We start from the raw sequence: 27405 nt of genomic DNA, 5'->3' as shown, positions 1-27405 counted from the left end.
CCTGACATCCAGACTACTTGGGCTCGGAGGGCACTTTGGGGCTGAACAACAGATGATGGATGTGACAAACAGGACCCTTCTGGCGGCTTTTATAACTGCCGCAAAGCTGATGCGTTATTCATTAGAATAAGCTGGAAATGCCCTTTACGGACCCTAAATTGTCACAGACCTGAGCTCCATACAAACGACTTTATTGTGATGGATGGGGCAACACCGGCTCAACCCGTCAACAGGTATAAGCCCCAAGAGAGAATTGCACACCAGTATGCATGGTAGTGTGAGTTAATGCATTATAAAAGAGTATTTATATACAGTTATTCCCAAATTATAAGCATACATGCTGTCACTAGAGTAAAGGTCCGTAAACGTATCTTTTGATTCATGGTGTGCATGGAGCCAGTCGTCTCATCATACATTTCAATGTTGTTTTTTTTTAATTACGATCTGTGTCAAACAGATTTCTGTCTTCATCTGAACTATACAGGTTATGATTCACATGACTGTTGAAAATAACATTAAAATATACAGCAAGTGGAAGAGTTAAGGCTGGGCAATAAACCAAACCAATTCTATTCATTTGCCATTTTAAAATTGTGAGAATTAGCTAATTAAAAAAATAATCAAGATTTTAGTTACTGCCCATATCACCCAGCTTCATTTTACCATAGATAGTAAGGATGGGTAGGTATCATGAAGAGTTTAATAATACTACTTCTGATGATGATACTGCTTATCGATTCGATACTTTAAAAGCAATCTTATTGGACCTCACTAATAATACTAGGTTTTAATAAATGAATTAACTTGGCTTGCAATGACAATTACATTAACGTAAAAATAAGTGAATAAAAACTTTGATTTACAGAAAAGGAAATGTTGAATCAAATCATTATTATAGTGTTAAACATTACCTAAAAATTAATGTATAGCATGTGTCAAAAAACACGTTTGTGAGTTGAGGTACTGATGTCACGGGTTGTGATTGCTGTTATTACCCATGCGATGAGTTTAAATTGTCGAAACTCTTGCGATTTATCAGCCCCAACATACGGTTAAAAAAAACTTTGCAAAACCTAACAAACAATAAGTAGATTAAAATAGTCAAAATTCCAAGGTCCCCCTATCTTTCAGGAAAACATACGGAGATGGCCACCCGGAAACATACTGCAAGCATAGCCTTAATATTTTGCCCTTTAAAACAAGAATTACAACCTCCACCAAGGCTGACAGGGAAGGTTATGTTTGTACTTGCCATATCAACACGTCGAATCTTCTGACTCATCGTTGTGATCACCATCAAGGCAGACTTGCTTGTCGTTAAATATTTCACTGTTGTCATTTTAAGTATATTTTTGGGGGTCTTGTAAGGAACTTCCTTTTGGTTGCTCCAGTATGCAGTAACACGCCAGTTAACTTAATTGCTGATTTTAAACATAAAATTTAACTTTTTGCAATGCATTTGAATGAGTTAATTGACTAGCAACGCTTAATTGACCGTCAAAATGAAGCAAAACTTATTTTTAATCATCGATTAAGCGGCTGTAGAAAATTGATGGATAATCACTTTTTTAGTCCTTTAAGAAAACAGACTGTGTTGAATCCAAATATGATCTTCACGAAAATCGGTCTTTACTTTTGGTCTTTACTGGTGCATTTGCTGTTAAACGTTGTGGCAATCTGATTTATATTGTGTTTATCTGGCCAGTAGCAGAGCTAATAGCAGCCTAGGGGCTTGGGTCTATTAATGTTTCACTTAGGAAAGGTAATGTGAAGTCACATGGTCATTTCTGGGGCACCCTTGTAATGTTTTACTTAAGTGTGCCACCAGGAAAGAGCTTGTAAACCTGTTGGTGTACAAGATGCTTCATCCCACAAGTCTCACTTGGGGGCAAAACCACCAGCTCATCAGTCTGAATTTAAGTAAACACAAAGAAAGTTATTCTTGTGAACGTTCTGGGGCCAACTAAGTCGCTCTTAAAAGTCATCTGGCTGAGCAAACAGAGGGCAGTGACGGTGCAAAATTCCTGTGTTGGCAATCAGGCTTAGGTAAGAGTGATTACAGCTGAATGGACTGTGGCCTGAAGGCCTGCTAGAGGTGGACAGCAGCCAGAAAGCAGCAAAGAAAAACAGGGTTTGTATACCTTACTGGGGGAGTTACTTCAGGAACTTTCAGATTCACTTTGAGGCAAATCCAGTGCTTTTTTTTTCCTGTGGTAAAATAGAATTATTGGAAAACTGATTGATGTTTAAAGAGATGTTTGGATGCTGACAGAGGAAGGAATAAGAAAAAGTATGTTGGTTCAAACTCTGTCCCTAAGTAAATAAACCTAATTCCTCCGTCATCATCTATTGTGCATTAAAAACACAACCAAATTTCTTGACAATAATGCAGCCTTACAAGTCTTTGTACGCTAATTAATATTGTGTGTTTGGAATATGAAAAGAGCGGCAAACCTTCTTTGGGATTTATTGACTTCAAAGTATCAATTCTACATGAGAAATACTGTATTTGTCAAATTAATCGTAGCCTAACTGTTAACATTTTACGGCAGAAAATGGTTATTATTAAATGGTTATTATTAAAATGGTTATTGGTTATTGATCAATTACCTGAGCCTTTGCACATGCGACGATATTCTCAATTGTGAGCAAGTGGTCAAATGTGTTCTTAAAAGTATTCCTTGTACAGTATGTAGATGAAAAATAATGTAGCCAGGAAAATATTGATAAAATAATAACTTCTACAGCTGTGTGTGTGTGCGAGCGTGTGTCTGACCACACACTATTTGTCATGGGCAGAATTCTCATTCTATAGCCTGGGATACGGCTGAATCAGTCCAGACTTTCATTGTGTCCTGTACAGAATGGCACTGAGGGATCTCTCTGTTATTTCTCATCTCATCAAAAGAGCAAAGTTCACCTTTTCATTACAGCAGCATTATGTTGAATTTTGTTCGGTTTTGAGTCTGAGAGACTTGGTGAGTGAGTTTCAATGGAAGACGGCTAAATTATAGATATTTCCAGACAACAGATCATGTGCACACACAACATACAAACACACACAGCTCTTCTTCACAACTGTTTGTCCAAACTTCATAATTTAGAGACGCTTTATGCAATATTCATGTCAATTTCATGCATCCATAATTTTACAGAGCTCACACACAAGACCAAACAATCTTGGGGGTAAAAACAAGAAGGTCAGAGAGCAAAGTTATAATGGCATATCAGTTGTAGGTTTCTGGCAAGCTATGCATGATTCTTCTCAACCAGGCATCCCACAAAATATTTCCTGAAAACAAAAACAAAAAAACACTCTGTATGCACTTAAATTAATTAAGATGTTCAACGATCATTTGACAAATAATCGACTACAAAATGTTTTAGTGTGTCACTGCGTCTGATCAAGCACCTCATTTCACGCCACAGAAATGAAACTAAGTGTACTGCGAATAAATGTAGTGCAAAACCTTATTATTCTAGAAGCACCTTATCTGAATCCTCATTAACTTATTAACCTATTTGTGTATATTTTGCTCATCCCAAGAACACTGAAGCAAACGTCCAGCAAGTTAAGTGCTGCTCACCCCAAGGATCTTAGTTTATAAGCTACTACTTTGGAGAGGAGAGATAAGAATATTACTACTGTATCAAAGTTAAAATTTTACATCAATTTACACATTCTATATAAAAAAGATTTGTCTTTATAGTCCTTCTGTTTTAATCGACAAGACGTCCCAAAAACCAGTAGTTTCTTTTTTGAATGTAGTTTCAAGAGTCATTGGGACAGATGTGAGGCCATCAGCATTTAACGTGTTTTGCAAGCACATTAAATACATTTGATCAGCATTGCAAAATTGCTGCCTAGCAAGAAATATTCCTGCCCATGAGTGCAATTCAGCGGCTGATTCAGATGCTTTGTTTTTAAGGGAGATACAACACTAAGTACAATTAATGTTAGTTTCCTGAAACTGCATGTGCAAACCATGAAGTGGAAGGTCTGCAACAACCACCAGTGATGTGGTGAAACAGCAAAGACTTAGAGGCAACACTGTTCCAATGTCAAACTAAACTAAACTTCATAAACTTGTAAGTCAAGGTAGCAATTTAAGTTTGCTTCTCCTGTCTGACTTATCAGAACAACATTTATGGTGGTATCTGTGGGATTTTTTTTTTTTAGCAACTATGAAAAGTAGCTCATGTGTCATCATCTGTTTTATTTCTGGTCATCTTCTGAAAAGTTATGTCATGAATAACAACGCGCATCCATATGAAAATTTAAAAAAAATGCATACATTTCGCTTCAGGCACTTTAATGCACTTGGTTATTTTTTTTCCTGTTTTAGACAGAGCTGTAACTCGCATAAACAACTGTGAAAAAATAAATAAGTTATTGATAGTTTGTTTATATTGCTTTTTTCTTTTGTTAATATTAAAAATGATACAGATTTAGGTATACTTACACACTTTTTATGGATAATAATCTTATTTATAGTAAGAAGTTGGGTAGGGGGCAAAAAGTTCTCTTTCCTGGGGGGGGGCTTGGCAAAATATAATTGAGAAGCACTGGCTTAGTCGAACTTTGTTCCACAAGAGGCCATTGCGCACAATAGCTAGTGCCTCAGAAGTGGAAAAAAAATTTGAATGGAAACACCTACATGTTGAAACTGTACTTGATCGAAATATTACTTTTGTTGAAAAGCTGTAATGGAAACGCAGCTACCATGATGCAATTTAGCCATAATTTGTTTCATGTTCAAACTAATTTGCTCTTAATTTGGGAAAAAGAATCATTCAATTAGATTTGCTGATATCTGCAGAGAATGTTAAAATCTGTCATACGTCCTAATGTGCCTTCACATATCCCTCATTTGAGAACCACTGCTTTATAGAATTGCGATAACTGGAGCAGGAGTGTTTATTCTAGGAAAAAAAAACACTTTGCTTAGACATGATTTACATAATTGCAGCACTTATCATGCCATTACTGGGAATCGGAGCAGTGCCACACCCAGTGAGGGAATAGTCAGTCGTCAAGGTAACCGAGCGAGGGTTTAGCGGGTACGTGTCACCGGCCTTGAGAGACAATCATGGTGAGAAGAATGGGTGGAGGCTGCGGAGGAGTAGTGAAAGGGCTGATGGGAAATCATTCTGATTAGTTTGGTACAAAGTGAAGGACGGCTGGATTCACATGAATTCACTGCACACTCTCGACTAACCACAGGTTAAAAGTAAAGGATGGTATATAGGTGCATTTAAACATAGTCCAATTGTGGTGGATCACGTTTGTTTACGCTCTGTTGGCTACTCAACTGACCACTGAGGCAATCAAGTTTAACTGCTTAATCTATTTGTGCTTCCATAGGACATTAGAAATCTTGCTTTGATTATAGTTCGAGCAGTTTTTCCCCATTTTCTTTTCCTTATTTAAAAATCAACATATACTATCCTCTCACAACAAACAACCCTGGGAAAAATACCCCACCAAGTACTAATAACTACAATGTTGCTTACAAAAAGTAAAAACAAAAAAAATGCATATACATTATTACAATGCAAATGTATTCACAGAAAAAAACACTTAGAACAAGCCAGAGCACTTGCCGCCCGTCACTTTGCCAAGGCCACTGAAAAATGGCAGTATCCACGGCAACCAGCTAGCATCAGCATCTATTTCTAACCTCCATTAACCAGTCACAAGCATCGTCTCCTACTTTCACTCAAGATTTTTCATTGCAGTGACCTTTTCAATGTGCACCTGGGCACCACATTCGTTTAGTTTCCCCGACTGTTACTCCACAGATTTCCCGAAATCGGTCAATTCTGTTGATGTTATGAGCTACTGAGAGCTTATTTCTAAACCATTAAACTTAATTTTATGAATTCCATGTCCCTTTCTACACTTTCTTCTAAGACTGAGGCAGATGCCATTTATATGACCTGTCCCTGTGGAAATATAATAAAAAATAAGTCTGTCTCAAAGTAGTGAGGTGCGAAATTGCATAAAAATAAAAATAATGCGGAATGATATTGCAGTATTTCCACTTTGCTCTAGTGGGAATCAGCAGCCAGAACGGAATCGTTACACAACTGGCTTGCTGGTGACGCAAAGTATCTCACAAATGCACATACGGAATATTTGGGTAAGGCAATCTGTTAGCCTAACTATGTCTGGCGGCTCCTGTGACATTCCGAGCCCACAAAGCGTATGATCCTCAAGCAAATCCTGTTGGGATTTCTCACCCGCTCGTTCTCATTTTGCCTCACTGTGATCACATGCAGAACTGCTTTACTGTACGGATATCTTTACACTAATCACTAAGGTGAGCCTTACAGACATAGGACAACCAAAAGAGTTGTCGTGAATCACAACTCATTGTACCCATGAGATTTAATATTATTCAGACTTTAATTGAAATGCATGGACAAAAGGTTTGTAATTAATACCAGAACAAAAAGTCTTAACTATCAAATTATGTTTGAACATACTGTAATTTGACTGACGAATTAAACTATACAAATTGACATTTTAATTAATTATGGAACCAATTAAGTGGACAACCAAAAAAGTTGTCAAGAATCACAACTCATTGTACCCATAAGATTTAATAATATTCAGACTTTAATTGAATGGCATGGACAAAAGGATTGTAATTGATACCAGAACAAAAAGTCTTAACCATCAAACTATGTTTGAACATACTGTAATTTGACTGACAAATTAAGCTATACAAATTGACATTTTAATTAATAATGGAACTAATTAAGTGGATCTACACAACTGTGTTCTTTGTTGAATGCAAAATAATATGTCCAGACAACATTACATTTTGTGGAATGTTTAACGACTACTATGATTGTATTTTTATATTTTGTTTATTAATATATTCATTAATATATGATCATACACACATACATTCACACACACACGGATATATATATATATATATAAAATTAATTTTTTTTCTCAACACAAAGACAATCATTCGAGAGACTAAAATTCTCGATTGAGCATTTGAACAATTTTGGTTTCTAAATGAATAATCAATTACCCAAAATGACTATAGATTAATTTGCAAGTTGACCAAGCAGTATACAGGATAGAATAAATCAACTTCCATTTTATTACATGAATGTCACACGGGTTTAAAGATAGAAGCCCGGAGACTAATACAAACAAGATAAGTGTTGTGTCAATAGTCCAAACTGGAGCCACTAATCTAAGAGGAATGACCGCCCGCGCATTGTTCTTGTAACTACAAAGGCCATTAACACAAAATCTAAAACGGTAACGTTTGCACCAACACACTGACAGCTTGGGTAGCTTTGAACTTTAGCATGTGTTGCCACATACACAGTGTATCATCACATACAATCTCATGAAGAGAAAATTTGCATTAAAAAGTGCTCTAAAATGTTTGAAAAATAAAGTAGCAGTAATCCAGTATGGACAACCACACAAGCTAAAAGTGATGATTAATTAAAAAAAAAAAAAATCCTGACAAATTTCTTAAATAGAATTATATGAACTAATTCTTCCAGGATTTCATACCAAATGACACAGTTACTCTACTGTTACCAAATACTCCTTTACCAGATATCATTGGTTGTGTTGTACATTGGGCCCAGTGCATGCAAAATCAAGGTGTGTGAATTTATTAGCGCGTGTGATTGTGAAGACGCCCTTCAAGGCTGCTACAGCAGCAGCTGCAGCTCCTTGATAAGACTCACACTAAACAACTCCATTTTTAGGACAAAATGAACTCAAATCTGAGAAGAAACGATTGAGGAAAAAGTCCAAAAAGACATATTTGTGTAACATGGGATTTCTTCTAAAGCTTACGGATTAGCTGACATGAAACAAGACATTTTCCTCCAGAGAGGAGAATAATTCTAGACGGTGTCTTGGAGCAGTTTAAAACATTTCTGAATGCATTTTTGTAAACAGTACAGCCGTGAGAGGTCACAGTAACATTGCAAACTATGCCCATTTTACAACAAGCCGGGGACATATACAGTAGTCATGTGCTTGTTTGGTTATATAATTTGGGATAAAAGAGGAATTAACAATAAGAATATTTGGGATGAAACCTTCTTCAATATTTCAAAGCTAATCATTATTGTTAAATCCATGAAATGTGTCCTGGCTGGTCCATAATTACACAGTGGTATCTAGATTTTTTTGAGTGCCATAAGGGTTTGAGATTTTTTTTTATCTTGAGTTGAAAAAAAAAAAAAAAGTTATGAGCAGCATATTTCACAACAGCAGACAGTGCACAATCTTAAAAATATATGATATACAATAGAAAGACAATTACACACAATGTTTTTAACCAAACCACAGGACTGACAAAAGGTGTAAGCAGTATTCCAAGTTCAAGTTTTCGTTTTTAGTTTATCTTCTCTTTCTCCTATATCACTATAACACGATGAATCAAATTTGGCATCTTACTGTCCATTCTACCTTTATTGTTCAGGCAATGCAGGAGACAATCCAATACGTGACATTATTAGATCAGGAACAATTTCCTGACCCAATCCGATTAGGAGCATATTGACCCTGCGCTGCTTTAGAATGATATTATTACAGTGATTTACATGAGCAGGAAGTACTTGTACTTTGTTTCACAATACGAAGTTACAACTTCATCATGTGATTACTCTTTCACTGCATTCTGTGTTGTGATTTTAATTATTAATAGCATAAAGCTTGATGAGCATAATGTCTGAAAATAAAATTTGATGAACTGAATCATGATTGCGGGCCCTGCTGTTTTGAGGTCGTCCTGTAATCAAACAAGCTAAGAGACATGCAGCGTGAGTGCGTTCCTCTCAGCAGTGTGAGGTAAACAACAGACAGAGCTTCGAGGGAAGCATGAAATGAAGAGAAACAAACACTCTATCACCACACACAGCAGTGGAGTTGCCGGTTCCCATTCATCTTTCGGACACAGCCTTGGTACAAACACGCCGACAAATCATGGAGATTTGTGTGTCGTTGATTTGCGTGTATGGGCGTGCAAATGTGCGAGACAGAAAGTCGTTCCAGCACAGTGTCTCTTCTAATGCAAAACATGCTAAACTCCAAAAAGTTCATCCAGATTTCTTAACTGTCACAAAATGTCCTGAGGAATAATTACAGATGAGTAGACTCGTCTTTGATTGATTTAATCAAATTAAGATAGGCTCCATTATTATTTGAGCTTACAGTGATAACAATAACCATGTGGAAACACGTAAGTTTAATTACACAATCCTTGATTGTTTATGAAAGGGAAAATAATCACAGTTAATGTATACTGTTTCAAAGACAACTAAAGACCCGATCAATGATTTTTCATTTTCATTATAATCGTAAACAGAAAATATTTGCCATGTGTCTTATGGACATATAGTCGTGTAATATGTCCAGTATTCTCTTGTGACCCCGCTCACAAAATTGATCGTGAACTGCACCACCAAACATTCAATATCATCAAGTGATTGAAAATGCTAGCAGACACTTCATATTCACCGATCAATGTATGCTTTCAATGAGGATTTGAAAAAGCACTAAGTTATGACGATGATGTCCAGTATATAGATTTACATTCTCTGGCCATGGCACCTGAAGAATCTAAAAAGATTGATTACTAGAACAATACATATCAATAAAAGCATCATTACAGGTTTCTATTTTAAAGATGACAACATCATTATCATATTTACTTTCTAGTACAATAAAAACAGTTGATGCAGTCAAGTTCGGTAGCACTAGAAATGTCTTTTTGAATGAATTCAATACCTCTTAAGTAAGGCCTGGACTCACACCCCAAAACAGTAGTTGCTGTTCGCTTTAACATTTTGCCAACAAATCCCGAATCCATTGGAATCAGAGTACTTTTTCTGAAGAACATCAAAATGGGAAGTACTTTATCTGTACAGTATGTCATCCAAGCTGTCATTTTTGTTTTTGGAAAAATGTGTAGTGCACCAATATTAACACACGGACACATAATCCGATGGAATAATCCGATGATTTTCATTTTCTATTTGAAATCACTTAATTTAAACTCAAGGACTCCTCAGCATACTGTACACTGACCAACAGCAGCACGCAAAAAGTTTAATCAATTGAAATCAAATGATGGCGCGTAGCAAAAAGTGCTCCTTTTTTTAAAAATCAAAAACACAGATATATGTTCATGCCAGTCAAATAAACTTGCTTTCTAGTTATTTTTAAAATATATTATAGCATAAGGATTTTTTTCAAAGTCTAGAGTGTCTCACAGTGGACATTAATGGAAGTGTGGTGCAGTTTGGTTATTTGGTATCACACGTGCTTGCAGAGTTGACTCAACAAGCTGCCTTTGGAAATAATTAAATGGCAATAGCAGTTTTTTTGTTTTTTGTTTGCTGTACTTTTAGTAACAAGATTCTATGATAGTTTTCCTCAAAACTAATCTAATATTGGCCATGCCTACTCTGAAGCAAAGTCAATGAGAAACGAGCGTTTATAGCTTTGCAGAAATATTTTGTAGCTATATTTTATTATTTTATTTCTTTAAACTGAAGAATCCATCTGGTTTGTCAGTTTATAGCTCTTGAATACATTTTGAATTGAGTAAATTAATTTTATGGCACAAAATTATTTTTGGTGCATTTTGGTCATGAGTATTCCTGAGTGGTTAACAGCATGATTTACCCAGGGGCTATTAAAATTCACCCTCACACACCAAACTTGAGTCCTCCATTTAGTTCCAGAAGACCATAGGAACCAAACAAGGCTCACATGACTCCATTTTCTTTCTTTGGTGCCATGGTAACTGTGATGGAGACAGTTCAGCTCAGCTTTGTGTGACAGCTGAAATAAAAGAAACTAACAGTGATCTCCTAATAAAAGGCTTCTAGAAGTTACAGACGGCATCCAGAGATTGAAAATGCATTGTGACGAAATCCCAAACAAGATAGACAATAATCCTTTTAGAAAAAGTCAGCGGTTCTTTGCCGGGGGAACAATATGCAGTTGTATGCTCAATTGAGCTGCATACTAATAGGGTGATTATGAGGTCTAATTATCAGATCGCACTTGTCAAGGGGAAGCTGTGAAGTTTGCCCTCAGGACAATATGCAAAACAGAGACAACTGTTGTTCTACTCAAAAGACACTTAGGACTCTCCCTCTCCATGATACACTAGCTTAGAGAAGACCACTTCAAGACAGATACAGTAGACATTTGAATATAGTAGAAAATATATATAGAATTTGACCCTCATTAAAGCACATTGAAATCAGTGCCACAAACTGGTGATAGATGAAATATGTATATTCTCCGAGGCGGCAAAGAACAGCTGGATGAGAAAGCTTTTTACCGGAAGGATTTACACTTCCCAAAAGTGGTGTCTCTCAAAACAAAGAAGGGAAATATGAGTGTGATTCCAGGATAAGCGTGGACGAGTTGTGAGAGGTGCTCGGATTTCTATATAGAATGAATCAAATGGCGCTTTTAGCTGTGGCTTCAGGGAGGTGCTCGTCCATACTGCCAATTCTATACACTGTTAATAATTCAACATTTAATATAGAAACAGAGAGGCAATCTGGGAGAGAACAACAGTTGTGAATTATTGATCTGTCTCACTAATCTTGTTCGAAAGATGACAGTGACAGTGGAGAATAAGGATACTTTTATATTTATGTATTTTGAGAGGCCTTAAGAATCTTCAATTTGGGGAATTTTATTAGTTAGTTTTGGAAATAATTGAAATATGCACTATGGCAAAACTGAAGCCTGCAGCCAGAGCCTTTTATCATTTCTTCCTCTTTCTATTTTTACTCCTCACTGCTGTGCTGTATTAGAAGGTTGGGGAAGGAGAGCCCCTTGGGGCTTTTGTCTCCTGCCCTCCAATTACCACCAATCTCACCTCATTTCTTGCCTCCATGTCGGTCATCATTACATATCTACTACCATTAACTGCACCAAACTACCATCACAATCATTTATCAGGTTCAAGTAGTATGATATAGTGCAGTAGTATAGTACTAAATCATACTCATTCCCAAGATCTTTAAATTATTTTTGACAGTACTGTTGTACATCACTAAAATAATATGTTTCTAGTAAAATGAATCAGATTGGTTTGGTACTAGGTGAAAAAAAGATATGTAGTCATGTACTATCTCATATCATTAGTACATTTTCACAGCATTTTCTGGCATGGCAGCCAATGCGAAGAAGGTTCTGGCAGCCTCCCAGGAATGCCGCAGTGAAGGACACCATCAATGACACATAGACCCTCTGAATTGCAGGAATGAAATAAGGAAATTGATCGATCAGATTCCAGATAATATGACAGTGGTAGTCCAGTGTGGCAATTTTATTGAAGTAATTTGGTCTTTTTTAAATTTTCATCATGTTTATAGATATGTATTATGCTATGTTAAACTATGCTATTGTATATCATGGTCTGGTGTGTAATGTTGAGGTATCTTATGTTATGCTATAATATGTTATGTTAACATATTATTATGCCATGCTAAGCGATGCTATGTTATCTTGCAATGTCTTAACAGCAGAGAGGACACTGTAAAGATTTCATTTAATTGGTTGGCTCTGATTATATTCAAAAGCAGCAGAAATATCTTAGCATATGGCGCTGCTGTTATCACCTATAGTTCACACCCACGCCTTTAGTAACACACAGTGAGTTTGCGTGTGTTTGCAGTTACTGTGTGAAAAGATAAAAACAAAAAGAAAAGCATGGAGAACGGCACAAGCTTTTAATTGTGTGAAGGCTCGACACCTTCAGCTTTAATGTAATATTTTATTCCTTATACTTTTTCAATGTGCTGCTCCTTGTAGAACATAGAAACTGCTTTTTTTTTAATTAAATTTTATAAAAAATTGTACAAAACGTTATGCACAAGTTTGAACTGGACTCTGAATTGTGTGTGTTGCATGCCAAGTCCCAGCAGTAGTATATTTCATTGTTAAAAATAATAATAAAAAAATAATAATTCTGAAGTCCCTGAATTTACTGTACAATGCGAATTGGACTGCCAAATAGAAATGTGGCAGCAGTGTGTAATCACACGAGGCAATCTGTGTCGCGCTTGAGCTCACTTGACACCTTAAGTCTGGATCTTTTGGCTCATGAAACCTGATGGAAAATTGGAAAGGGCCAAATGCAACGGAACATGGTTCAACAACTGGCTAGCAGCCAAAAATCTTTATTAATCAGATAAAAAAATAATAAATTGCCTCAATGAAGAGGTTGATATCCTACTTAAAGAGGTTTAGAATGCTAAACAAAAATACCCAGAGAGTTCCATTCTACTTCTCCAAACTGTTTGAAACCGATTTACTGGTTCAGTCATCATGTTCCAAAGTTAGAGCACATGTTTGCAAATGTCTTATTTTGATTAAACACAAACGACAATCAGTGTCATCATCCATTCATGAAAGACTGCGGAAATCAAGATTACTGCTGATCACAATTGATCACTTGTCAATTAATAATGACAGCTGGAGCTGTGGTTTTCAATGATGTATGCTATTTGAAATATTCTTTCAGCCAAGCACCCCACAAAGCATTTGTGAAAAAAAAAAACCTAGAAACTGAGTTTTTTGTCATCCATGTCCCCATGTCATCCATGCATAAACTACATTTGTAGTGGTATCTCAAGATGTATTTTATCCAGCAACTCCAAAAGACAGATTGTGTAACATCATCTGTTTAATTTCTGGCTTATCTGCCTTAAAATCATGTCACAATGACAATGTGTTTCATTAAAAAAAACTTAACAAAATAAAAACATACAATGTTTTGCAAAGTAGACACTACTGTATACCACAATTCAGAAATAAATTGCTTCATGTTCCACTTCATTCGCTCTTAAATTGAAAAGAAAAATAATTTGTTCATGTCACAGCATTAAAAAGCATTAAAATAGATTTGCTGATACTGGCATTAACCTTGTTAAAATGTTACATAGCCCCATGTGTACCCCATTTGGCAACTGCTGGTTTAGAACATTAGGGTTCAATTTGAAGGGATCAGCAGTCTGTCCTCTTCTAACATAAGGTGAAATGTTCATAAGGAGGTGATGAGGTCATAACCAAGGCTGAGATGTAAATGTAAACAAGGACCCATAGTCATACACTTGCCTTCAGTCTTTATAACCTTTCATAAACCACATTAAAAGATGAGAGGTATGATCTTGACCTTCTGAGGTAGACCTCTCTTTAACCTCTATCCAATATAATCCCCAAACGCATCAACAACATCACTGCATGATTCCACATCTGCCCTTTACTGTATATTTTTCCTCCCCTTTTGGTGAACCCTGCTTTTACACTGGTGTGAATCTTTCCCTCATTCCAGACAAATGGCTTCATTTTTAAAACACCAGGTAAACATCAACTTACAAAATCCGTACTCTGTCCTAAAGGTTGAAGCCAACCACGGCACTCCAACTACCCCCCACCTGATCTCCTTGCTATTCCTCCTCCACTTCATTCAGGCAAGATCTAATTCACTGATGAATAATGGATTGCTGGATGGATATAAGACTGAAGGTTCCCTTTCCTTCACAAGCAAGATGGCTGTAGTGCTAATGCAGGGCAACGTGCATTGGAGATGAGCCCAGGGACCTCCCACTCACTCTGTCTGTCTGTCTGACGCCCGAAGCATCTCTCTCACTTGCTCTTCTCTCTTGGTCCATGCCTTTCTTTGCCTGAATGGTCACTGAAGCCACGAGATTCATTTAGGATTTCTCTCCATTGTTTTTTTTTTTTCATTTTTTCTACCTAATTCTCACATCAGACAGAAACAAGTTGACTGCCTGACAGCTTTTTGACCAATTACCAATCACCTTTTCAGTGTTCATTACCTCCATTCGATTAGTTACTGACCTTGGTAGAGCAATTCCAGGCTTGAATTGACCCTGACCCTCTCATGCCCGCCTCCTCTCTAATACCCGTAGAAGCCTCATCAAAGAGACAGCTGCATCAAACAAGTCCCCTCCCTCTTGAGCTGCTTTGTTTGCTTTACCATGGCACTGAAACCTGCTCTGGTAATGGTGAAGCTACCCTTTAAAAGAATAAAAAGCTTAATTACTGTACTTGAATGTATATTCTCTAGTGCCTGCCCGTTCCGAAGTTGTTGGGTTTTTTTTTTTGGCCGATCTCAATTATTGGCAAGAAAGATAAAGTGGATTAGCAATCAGATGGCTATTGATTGGTAATTAATTTAAAATATATATAAATGAATAAAAAGAATAGCAGGGGTTAAAAGTAAATATATTGTTAACCTTTTAATGGCCGGAGGAGGGAAATTGAAGAAAAAAAAAGCATTGTTTTCTGGTTATGAGAAAAAAGGAACACAAAAACAAATGTCAAATTTAAAAAAGTACCAAAAACTGGACTTTTTATTAACCTAAGTAATAAGATAAAAATATGTTGCTTTATTTTGTTGTTTCCCCTTCAACATGTGTGTGTATAAACCACAACATGACAAAAGAAACATTACAACCTTTGATAAACTTATCAGAAATATTACAAAGGGTAGTTTTATCAAAAAATTGCATTATGCTAAAAGCCCAGAGTGCAAACCCCCCTCCAAAAAAATATTTTAAGAGTTATTTTTATGTATATGCACACCAAGTACAAGATAAGACTTAATGAGTTCAAGTTCACTTCAAAACAAATAAATAAAATTTAATTGTCTAAATTTTGTAAAATAATCCTTTGAAGCCCTAATATTCTTATTGTCTTGAGGAAGGTGTTGAGGCTCATCACATTCAACTTGGTCCATCATTCTAAACATCTTGTTATGTAATGGCACCAGGATGTTGAGGAAATGTAGCGAAGCCAACAATTAGCAATGGGAAGTAAGAATCCCATCAATAATGCAGCCTGATGTATGATCCTGTCTTACTGAGCACTCTTATTGGTCTACTTGATTGACAGCCTGTGAGTCTAGTTGTCTCACTACATACGTCCAACAGTCCACCGGCAAAAAAATGTCTGACTTAATGACACAATATTGTAAAAAAATATAATGGCCATCTATAAGACAAAAACACTCAATCCATTGTGCAGAAATCTTTTCTTGTTTGTTTTACATGGGGAGGCAAGATTAACCTCAAAGAGTGCCACTGCGAAGGTAATAACAAAAATTCCATCATATACGCCTGCAGAATACAAATCAGCCAGCTTCTCATCGTTTTGATCGGGGGACAAAATGGCAGGCGCGCAACAATAGCCGATCTCAATCATTGCTGGCTGGAAGGTACGAGGACCATAAAAAACATAGTCATTCAAGTAATGATTCAGACATAATGTTTCTGTTTTGAAATTCATTATTTTCTCCAATTCTACAATGATTCCAAAAACTACAGCTTCAAATAATGATGTACTACAAAGGGTAAATGGATACGTATTTGTACTTATTATTACTTATTTTCTCTTGTTGTTGTGAAGTTTCATTGAAGGAATAGTCCACTAGTTTGTCATTTTCAGTGGTAAAAAGTTATTTCGTCTTTTGTCTGTTCCAGCATGACTGCTCCTGTTCATAATTGGATGGATGGCTGTATGAGTTTGAAGTGGAGGGAGTTGGTTCATTAAACATAATTGGGATGAACCTCAGTTCAAAATACTGCTCAACATTTTTTTTTTGCTCTGTATACGTGTTTATTAATGTCCACGTTAGAAAAAAATCGACAATCGAATCACAGCAATAACTGTTAACTTTGAAACAAACCTTAGTTTTACAAATAATAAATGATTGCAAATGCCTTGGCAGACTTTAATAGCTGTTTGAATTTATCATCAATAATATATTTTTAAAAAATCTCATTCATTATTAAGGGAAAGTGTATTATATTGTCTTCTATGTTTAGAATTGATTTTTTTACCAAGCAAATAAAAAATATATTTTTTTTTATTTTCATCAGAATACTCAGAATTTGATTTTAATTTTCGGTAGTATATCTAGATACCAGAAATACTCAATAACTACAGCCTTAAAAGTTAAGTTTTTATTCAGGTTTTCTTTGAGGCCTAACGACATTGAAGCTTTCATTTCACAAATGATCTTCTGAAGAATGGACCAAGTCAGTTATAACTGAAACTGGGACCAACCCCGTATTTTGTGCCATATTTCAGAAGTGAGAGTGTCCATTTTGTATAATTGCTGGGTTGTGACATAAGGCAACATAAATTTGAAGGAAATATCATGAATTTTTACTCTACATGATAAAGCCAAACAACAGCCTTGCACACATAGCAAAATGAGCTTCCTATTTTTACCCATGGCTCCACTCTTTTATAGCATTATTGATTTGACTGCATAAACCCTGAAAAGCCCTGAAGGAATATTGCTGACAGACGAGCCACAGGAGGGCAGTGAAAAAGACGGAGAGGTTTACAACTCTTATTTTTAACTTACCACACTCACAACAATTTGGTTTTTGCTAGGCCTGACTGGTCGGCTCCACGAGACTCAAAGGCTTATCATTCATGTGGCTCCTTCACAGAAGACATGTGTATGAGGGCAATACCACATTGTTACATGTCATGATATGGGAAGGCGTCTGTGCAGTGGCACAATAAATCGGTGACAAGAGAACATGAGTCAGGGGGTGAATTAAAAGATTGGACCACTTCATAAATACAAACGTTTATGGGATGTGCGGCAAGTGTACTCGTAGGCAGATACCAGTTAAAGACGGGTTTTAATTATGCAGCTCTATTGGTCTCAGCTTGGAAATAGTCAGCAGGGCTAATTGAATTAGACAAAGGCATAACTCATGATAACGGTTTCCAACGGGAGGAAGCAGAGATCCAACCAGCTGTTCCTGAGCGTTCATTTGGCTTGCCATAGAACATGTGGGACAGCAGTGTATTAATTTCAACTGCGCAATAAGCGATAAAGGGAGAAGGCCAAGATCGTCTTAATGAGGGGCGAGAGGGTTAAATGGGGGATTATGGATGCGGTAATGTGTATGTGTTTGTCTGCGTCGGATTGCAACAAGATCCCTTAATTACGGTGCATTCTGAGTGATGAATGCTCTTCAAAAGAGAACATTTTATCTTGCACAAACAGGGATAAGGCCAAACATGGAGCGAACAAACACCCATTCAAAAATAGCTCTAGTTTGTGTTTTATGTATTACAACCATTTAAAGTGAAATAAAGGTGCAACAATCAAGCCATTAATCGACAACTATTGTTAATCCAATTAATGTATAATCATTTTTGATAATTGATTAGCGACCTAAAATTGTTCAACGCCTCAGAATTTCAGCCTGTTGCCTATATGAAAACATACTGTTTACACAGTGTTTAATCAAAAAGAGATTTTCACAAAAATGTTTTTTTCTTTGGAAAAAAAAACTACTTTCAATATCTTTTCCTATTTTCTGGCATGTGTACTGCAGTAAATAAATAGAAAGATTACTTCATCATTTTAAAAACTGACAATTTGAAAATTAGCTAAAGCGTGGGTGGTTCACTATACATATTAATAATGGATACTAATGTATGCTTATGCACAAGCTATGAATAGCTATGTTTTGCACAAGCTATAAATGTTAAATGACATTAAAACTAATGTATTATCAATAAACATGATTGTTGTCTGAATGTTTTGCACAGACTCTTTTTTTTAATTAATCTAACTTTCTTTCTTAAATAAATATTTATTGAGTTTATTATCTTGATTAAAATTGTAATTGTGCGGGATGTCTACACAAAAAAGAGAGATTTTATTTTTGAGCCATAAAGCCCTGCTCATATCTTAGTTCATTTTCTGGCAAAGTGGGACAAACTTGTAATCAAATAATAAAAAAATGGTTTAATTTTCTGCAGTGACAATTTGACAAAAATAGTCAATTTTTTAAATGAAGAGATGGAAATTAAAACATCGTTTTATAAATCGAATTCAATGATTACTGCAACTCCCCAAATATAAGATGCACTTGTTTTTCCCCAAAATGAAAGCCAATAGAATGGGTGAGTCTGATGAACAGTAATTCATTCATTGATTTATTTACTTACTTCAATTATTCAACACCATTTAAGGAAGATTGAACCATTTGCCACATAAGCTGAGTTTTTACTCGGTTTTTAATATTCTTTGTCACGATAATTACCGTGACGGGACGAGCTAGAAGAGGACGTCAGTTGGGTGTTGGCAGCAGGTGCATGTTGCAGCTAACAGCAGCCCGTGTTGGTTGAGGTTGTTACGGCATTATTTTATATAAAAGAAGCATGCAGACTAAACCAACATCCGAGTCCATTCTTGGTCACACACAAGAGTAGGACTACAACAGAGAGTATCATGTTAAAGTTATGAAGTCTTCAGCTGGTCAGAGTGGCAAGGTAAGCAGCCAAATGGACAGGTTAGAGAACACTGAAAGGTATTCCATTTGACTCTTTTATTAATTGTTTATTATTTTGGCATAGACACACAATCATACACTTGGTGAAACACAATAAGATAGCAAAAACCAGAATTTGACCCCAAAATTAAGGGTGCATCATATAGACAGGTGTGTCTTATATTTGGGGAATTACGGTAATCAACAAAATAATCTACACATTAATCAATTATTAAAATAATCTATGGTTGCAGTTCTCAGTTAACAAATCACAAAGCTATTTCTTTATGTGACATAAAGTGGGGTATCAGCTTCGCTCCCGAGCCCTTCATGTACCCCAGGAGACCTCAGTTTATCCACCATGAAAGACTGGCACCCCTGAACTACTGTATACAGTAGTTTGAAATTGCCTGTGCAGTTATTACTCTGTAAGATTTTATTAAGGTGACTGTGTCCGAAAAATCATTCTGCTGTATAATGAAACTTATTTATTGTATTTTTCTGTTTCATCTGATTACTGCTACCTACTGGCCAATATCATTTTTTTCAAATACAATTTGCCCTTATTCAACTTTAATCGTGTTTGAAAAACGCTGTCCACTGTATAAAAGCAAAAAATGTTGCCGTAATATTTGATCATGTTTGTCTTCTGGAACATTATCTCAGACACTGAAAATGTGCTTGGCTCAAGTCAAAAACTACTTGGCGGGATTTACTATCTATCAAAAGATAACATCTCTAAATATCTTCCAGTGTAATAGCATTGTGGATACTCAAGCATGTGTATTCTTTGCTTGTGTCAAAATTCTAATTAAAACATCATCATAAAACTGAGTGACAGGGTGTAATATGCTCCTGATTGACTGAGTCTAAGTTCAGAACAGCCACACATGACTATCAGTCTTGTGACAAATTTAAAGAGGTAAAGGCACGGTCAATGCACCTACCAGAAATTACAAGCAATCTATCATACCAGCTGAGCTATACAGGCACAACCAAATGACATTCAAAACAAGTGTGCTGTCAGAGAAGTAACTGAACAATGTGGTGGTTGTTGTGATTGAAGTTTGCAATACATCAGAACCTTGTCATTGATGGGGGGGGGGGGGTAATTAATGACTAATTGAAGCCTGCATAGAATGTATTGTAATAAAAACAGGAAAAGAACAATTATCAGCTAGGCCGATTATCGGCTGCCAATATTAAGTATTTTATTGAATATCAACTGATTTTTGCCTTTTATTTGATTAAAACCAAGATAAGTGAAATTTTATATTTCAGCTATTTTGAAATTTGGGGAAAAAAAACATTTACAATGTGATGTTTTGGAGGCATGTCAACCAGGACAGCTCTACAACATTTAGAGCCTTTAGGAACTCCGGGCGGATCTCATCCAGGCCCCTAATATAAGTATGCTGCTCTCAATCAATTAAATAAAGAAAGCCAAATATCAGGAGCAGCTCATGGTGTGTGCATTGAAGAAATCACATTTCTCCAGTCAGAGGCACGCAAACAAGTTGGCAAACATTTAGATGTCATCTGAAACCAGCTTAACAGTTGATGGCCCCACCAGTTGCTACAAATTGAAGACAGCACTAATGTGTGAAGTATTGAAGCTTGCAGACACATAGAGCGACACAATTCTGACACCGTCATTTATTGTATCACATCACGTCCCTATGCAGATCATATCACATTTATATAATGTTCAGCTGGAAGTACAAACAAGGAGGGGTACACCTTAAACTAGTCGCCAGCCACTTGCAGAAAACAAACTTAATTAAAATGACCTTAAATTAAAAGAAATGCTTTACATTTTGTCAGACCAATGGCAAATATTATTTACAACCATTTTACCTCTTTCACAAGCACTGGCAGCTTTTGCACTTTATTGTGAAATGCCGACTTAACAGGACGTGACACTTGAGTTTACTGGGCATTATTTTGAGACATTTTTGTTGACTGCACCAAGTTTATATTGAACCAGAGCAATTTACTTTTCAATTCAAATGAAGATAGTGATAGTGTGGGAAGCTTCAGGTTGCTTGAGCATGCAGCATGTAAAGGGGAATCGGTACTAATTTTAGCTGATCTAAAAGGGTTATTTTGGGGATCCCCAAAGTGTCCCAGAACACAAGGTACTGGGCACCACCGTATGCGTGTGTGTGTGGTTTGTTTACTACTCTTACCTTCTGTAGACGGGGCTTGGTCCTGGGCAGCATACAGCATATCCTTGAATGCCTAAAATAATAATAAAAACAGATCATATACATGTCGGCAAAAACAGATTGAAGCAAAGCAACTTGGTTAATGTTAAATGCTATCTTGGGTGAAACTTCAAAAGCACTACCTCAGTCAATGCACTGACCCTCAGACCAATGTTTTTGCTATGTTTTCGTGTTGTGGCAATGTAGTTACCCCCCAAATGAATTGTACGAGGGGGTTCTGATTTTGGTTCATCAAATAAATGATAAAACATTTGCATATAACCCCTACAATGTGCTCATGGACTGCATATTCCTGTTTGGAGCGCGGAATGAATATTTAATGGATTTTGTGAGATGCCCTACTAAGTCAGTGGTCCCTGAATGCACCTCAAGTCAACTGACAAATGTGATTGAGTATAAAACTCACTATTTGTTTTTCTTCAAAACTTTGTTTCTAAAATGGAAAATGGCCAAAGCACCAAGGTGTGTGTTTACAGTCCCACGTTGTAACACTAGAAACACGCCGCCAGCTTGCATACAGTCTTACTACATTGTCCATGACACTCAGAAGGGAAGTAGGAATTTGTTCTAGTTTCATAATGAAGCAAATTTGAATGTGAAAATCATTTGAAACTTACTGAACATTATAGAAAAAGTGTGCTCTTATTGACGATGCAAAGTGTCTCAACCAACATTTGAGCTTTTCTGTAAAGTGATACTTTTGGAAAAACAAAGTTTTCCTCTGACACCATTACTATGTTATGAGATGCACCAATATATTGTCAAAAATAATCTAACCGCAGATTTGGCATAAACTGACAAAACACTGAAGCGAGAGATCAGCTGCTGCAGATGAATTAAGTGCTTCCCTGCAGGAAGACTGATGGCTAAAGATAATGGATGAATCAACGTGGAAATAATTTATGATGGCTAAAACTGGATAATGTTTCCTATCAATAATAAGATGTGTTTACAGTTAATCAACCGAGCAGATTGAAAAACAGGACAGGACTTTCAACTTTCACATTCATAGCCCATGCAAATTAAGGCTGAAACGAGTAACTCGAGTTTCTTAATTCAAAGAAATGTGCCAGCCATTTTTTTATGCCCAGAATACTTACTTATTAGTATACATGTCAGAAAAAAAAATTAAATATGTTAAAGTGGCATTATGGATAAATTACAGTTGCCCTTTACTGGTGTTACGTGAATGCCCGAATACAAATAACAGTCATCATGAAAACATGCAGGGACTGTCTAATCAGATGTTATCAGACCACTCATAGTCCAGTTGCTGATATCAAGAGAGCAGCAAGAGTGAATCTAAGTAAAAAAGATATTCAAATCCAGTCAGGAGTTGGGGGGGGGGGGGGGGGGGGGGGGTCATTAAGAAGGAAGCATTACCATAGTGATGGCATTGATAGGAAACGGAAGCCCTTTGGGGAACAGGGATAAACCTGCAGGCTTGCCAGTAATCAGTGTTGTAACCTGTAGACAATAACTAATCCAAGCCTAATGGGGCCACAGCTCGAAATGACTGTGCATTATTGTAATGTGTGCTTACTGGTACTGGACATTACATGCTTGTGGAAGTGCCAAACACTACAGTCTCTGGTCAATGAAACATCATAGTTTTCTACTAATCCTCTGTGATATGTTGAGCTGCCAACAAATGTATGAGGGTACAATAAATCATTTTTAAATGATTGAGATCTTCGAGATGATGTGTTTGCCAGAAGACTTCTGCAGCTCAGAATGATGCATTCAAGTGATTCTGATCCTGAGTGGATCCCTGTGAAGAAGTCAGGCAGGTCGGTGGAAAGAGCTGGAGGAGGGGGGAGAAAGGGCAGGTCTGGGACCAGATGTCCTCCCAGTGGGGGAGGAACGACTAGGTGAGGATGGAAGGAGGGAGGGTGCTTGGGAGGGATGGTGGGGCTCTCAGCAGTTGCCTGTTGTCTACATCATGTGCATATTGTTCCAACATGCTGATAAATTACTGTTGCAAAAAGCATGAGGAATAATGTATGCTTTAGACGCAATTTATCACAACAGTGGTGGACATAGATTCATGGCTACAGTACACAGACTGCAGTCATAAAAGCACCTGTTTTAATTCCAAATATCATCATTCTGCTAGTCTGAATTGGAAATAGGAGCCTTCATATCCACTCTACTTCTCCTCATCATCATCACTATGTCAGTGTTCACCAGTGATTACTGTCGAGGTAAATGCATAAGTTCGCCCACACGCACACACATACTGTACATAAACAGGTACAAAAGGTCTGATAGACACAACGTGCACTTATACAATGTGCACTTATCACAAACTTCAGATGTGGATTTGACTAAAATTCTTGTGCTGTGTTCAATGAGTTGCTGCACCATATATGTTCAAAAGTTGCTTGCATAAAAAGATAGTTTAGTTATTTACTAATTTTAAGCACAATTCACTTGATAAACATGATCTTTCATGGCATCATGGCTTAGTTATTTTCTGGGTGATATAATTTTCAACTGACAGCAAGTGGCATAATATTTTTTAAAGGTATTAAATGTACATGAACAATAAAGATGTAATAAAAAATAGTTAGACACAATATTTACTTTTTGTTACTGAAATTGGCTAAATAAGTCAGGTAAATAAAGATATGGCACAGCAATACTAATACAATTCATTATCCCATCTATGGCATTTTACTGTATATTGTGAGCCAGAAATAAGCTTGTGAAATTTTCAGGCAGCAAAGAAATGTGGTTGTTTTTAATGCATGTGAAAAACTTTAAAAAAGCAGCTGCAATAAACAATCCGAAGCAAACAAAACTGCTATGTGTTGTCAAGTGGACTGACACCATAGGGTATTACTTGGAATTTGATTTTTTGCTCATTCAAAGGGGGAAAAAATATCGTCCTAGAAATTAAGGTTATTGACTTCCCATCTGTATCTTTGTTCTTGGAAGAGGTCACCAGAATGGCCTTTGTGCACACACTCTCCATACCAAAAAGGTTTTTCGCATCCATACTTCATACCTAAAATCCCATAGGATGAAGCTCACACCTAATTAGGCCATCACTCAATCGCATTGTCAATGTCTTTGTGTTCACATGCAGTGCCGGGCTTACTAAAAGTGGGATATTGCAGCCTTCTTATCTCCATTGGGAACACCATGGTCAGTCAGAATAGACACAATAGCGAGGAGGAGATTGAAAACTGGGTCACGGGTTAATTAATCCAACTGGCTCGTAAAGGAAGACATAAAACAGACTTTCAATCAGTGCATGTCAAGTTGGAAATATGCTTTTACACACACTCCAGCACTACATATTTATGCAGGAACGAGAGTCACGGTTAAAATGACTTGTAGCTGCTGGAATAATGAGTCAGTGTACGGGTCATAGCGAGAATGGGGACAATGACACATTTTGGGCAATAAATGGAGATTAGGCTGATAAATATAAATAAATACACTGTATACACATACACTGTATGCTTATTGCATGGAAACTGCTGAATTACTTACGCAGCAAATTATGTCAAACAAAGCTTGCTTGAAACCTATAGATATAGCCAATATGGCCAAATGCAAACAGCGCTGGCTTTTTAACATTACAGCTTGTCAGGCTGAATGTTATGCCAAAATACACACACATATATCTGAGTCCTAATTACATCAGTAATGGATCATTGATTTTATGCTTGCATTGCATTTATAAACATTTCGTTTAATAAGTAATAAGACGGGTGGAATGTACTGTATATATGATTTAATTGAGGCACAATTACACAAAAATTGTAAAACCATTCATCGCCATTCCCTCATGCAAGTGGCAAAATGGAGAGCGACGGTGTAAAATGGCTGTATGACCATACATTTGTCCGTTGGCTCACTTTAGATTACAATATATTACTCTTCAGAAGAATAGTACATACTGCAGCCATAATAAAATAGCTGTTTTTATCCCTGTGTGTTCAAAACATAAAGAATCGGATATTTTCACACCTGTGGAAGTGTTGCCAAAGCAAGCTTTTGTGACAGTACCTACACACACATCCACATGAAAACACTGATACAACTATTCTCTGTTAAAAATTGAGCAAGTCAATGACAGGGTGTTGTTTTCAAAATAAAACAATTGCAAAAAGGCTTTTCCTGTAGACCACTGAGACAGAGGTGAGTGGGGTCTTTGTCTATAATTCATAGAGTTAAATGGAATGGTGCTGTCACTGCACGTTTGCGCCAAAGCTTTTAACACATATAGTTGGCCAGAGGTAAGGTGAGTATATGAAAATACTTCTTAATAAGAATACAAGACACAACAAAGAACGTGGGTACAAACAAAAAACACATCAACTAAATAAAAGCTTTTACAATAATTGAAACACTTTTTGAATAAATCTAGATCTATCTATATTGTCTAGTACAAACAAAGAAAAGAGGGTGTGTGTGTGTGCGTGTGGTGGATTATAAAGAAGTCAACAATTTCTAATAAATATTTGTGTTCAAGAAATTCAAGCGTATAAAAGATTATTGTCCTAAAAAAAATTATTAATGTAGAATGTAATTTTAAAATAACGGTCAATTTACAATTATATTCAGACATGTTTCATATTTTTAGCAAACAATCAAAAGCCGAATAACTGATTAATTATTCATAGTGAAAGCCGCTAAAATATTTAGGACCGTTCATTCATCGTTAGCGGTTAATTCAACTGTTAGTTTTACGTGTTATTAAATGAATGAAATCCTATCAACCAACAGTAATACAAAAGAGAAACTGTGAGTCAGTGAACTCTGCGGCGCAAATGATATACTTTTTCGGTTGACAACTGCCTCTTACACAAAACACTGAAATGTTATCCGTCATGATAACATTCGTCAAAAAAAAAATCAAAGTTACCTCATATTGAAGATATTGTTTTCGCCACTCTGGAGTGATGTGGGACGAAAGGTGCTCGGCGAATTTCATAGTTGCAAGGAAGGAAGATTCCACGAAGTGATATTAAATCCGAGCCCGGTTCTCCTCCTCCGCCTCGACGCCACTTTTATGTCCGTCAACTTGCTGGCTCAACATGCGGCGGGCATGTCAAGCCCGAGGCGGCCTGCTTCACTCCACTTCTGCTCGCAGAACCGGTCCCGTCCCGTCCCGCATGCTACTCAAATACTGTCCTACTGCTAGCGGTCCAAACCCGGGAAGGATCGCGTTCAGTCCGGCAAGAGTTTGGCCAACGGGCTTGCGAAAGTGCGTTTCGGTGACTTTGCTCCTTCCCTCCTCGGCGAGAGTGTTTTTGTGGGCGAGTGCGCGGTCCGCCATCAGTGACGTGTTTACGTCACAGAGCTATAAGCTGCCGCTGTTTGGGACATCTAGCTTCTACTTCCGTCTGTTGCGCTTTGTCCACTAGCACAGGTTATTACTCTTTGAGAACGTTTTGTATGCAACGTGTATACAACGTTTCGTATTTTCTGATTATTATTAAATAGTTTAATTACTATACTTTACTTTAATTCCTTTAAAACCCACTTCCGGTTTTCTGGCCGGGTTGCCGTAAATCGTCTGTCATTCTCGTACTGGTGGGCGTGGCTAAGAATGCAACTTTTTTTCAATTGGCCAAATGTGCAATTGAATGAATGAATGAATTCTGCCTGACCAATAGCTCTTTATCGACAAATATTAAGACACTTTATATATATATATATATATATATATATATATATATATATATATATATATATATATATATATATGTATATATATATATATATATATATATATATATATATATATATATATATATATATATATATATATATATATATATATATATATATATATATATAT

The 27405-nt window shown here is 36.6% G+C and overlaps 1 protein-coding gene across 3 annotated transcripts in view; it reads right to left on the bottom strand.

Annotated features, from left to right (window-relative positions):
• Positions 1-27405, bottom strand: part of xpr1a (xenotropic and polytropic retrovirus receptor 1a) — a 69897-nt gene that overhangs the window by 31872 nt on the left and 10620 nt on the right. For 2 of the 3 annotated variants that reach the window (XM_088426359.1, XM_088426357.1), the window contains exon 2: positions 21549-21600. In XM_088426359.1, the coding sequence (XP_088282485.1) occupies positions 21549-21588 (40 nt within the window). In that variant the 5' untranslated portion in view covers positions 21589-21600. Of the gene's footprint in view, positions 1-21548; positions 21601-26466; positions 26916-27405 lie in introns of those variants that run through there. The other variant, XM_088426358.1, reaches the window with a different exon arrangement.

The sequence above is a fragment of the Hippichthys cyanospilos genome, chromosome 10 (genome assembly GCF_059441005.1).
Source record: "Hippichthys cyanospilos isolate Australia breed blue-spotted pipefish chromosome 10, RoL_Hcya_1.0, whole genome shotgun sequence".
NCBI lineage: Eukaryota > Metazoa > Chordata > Actinopteri > Syngnathiformes > Syngnathidae > Hippichthys > Hippichthys cyanospilos.
Note: the sequence above shows the minus strand (reverse complement) of the source record. Positions and strands in the feature narration are given on the sequence as shown.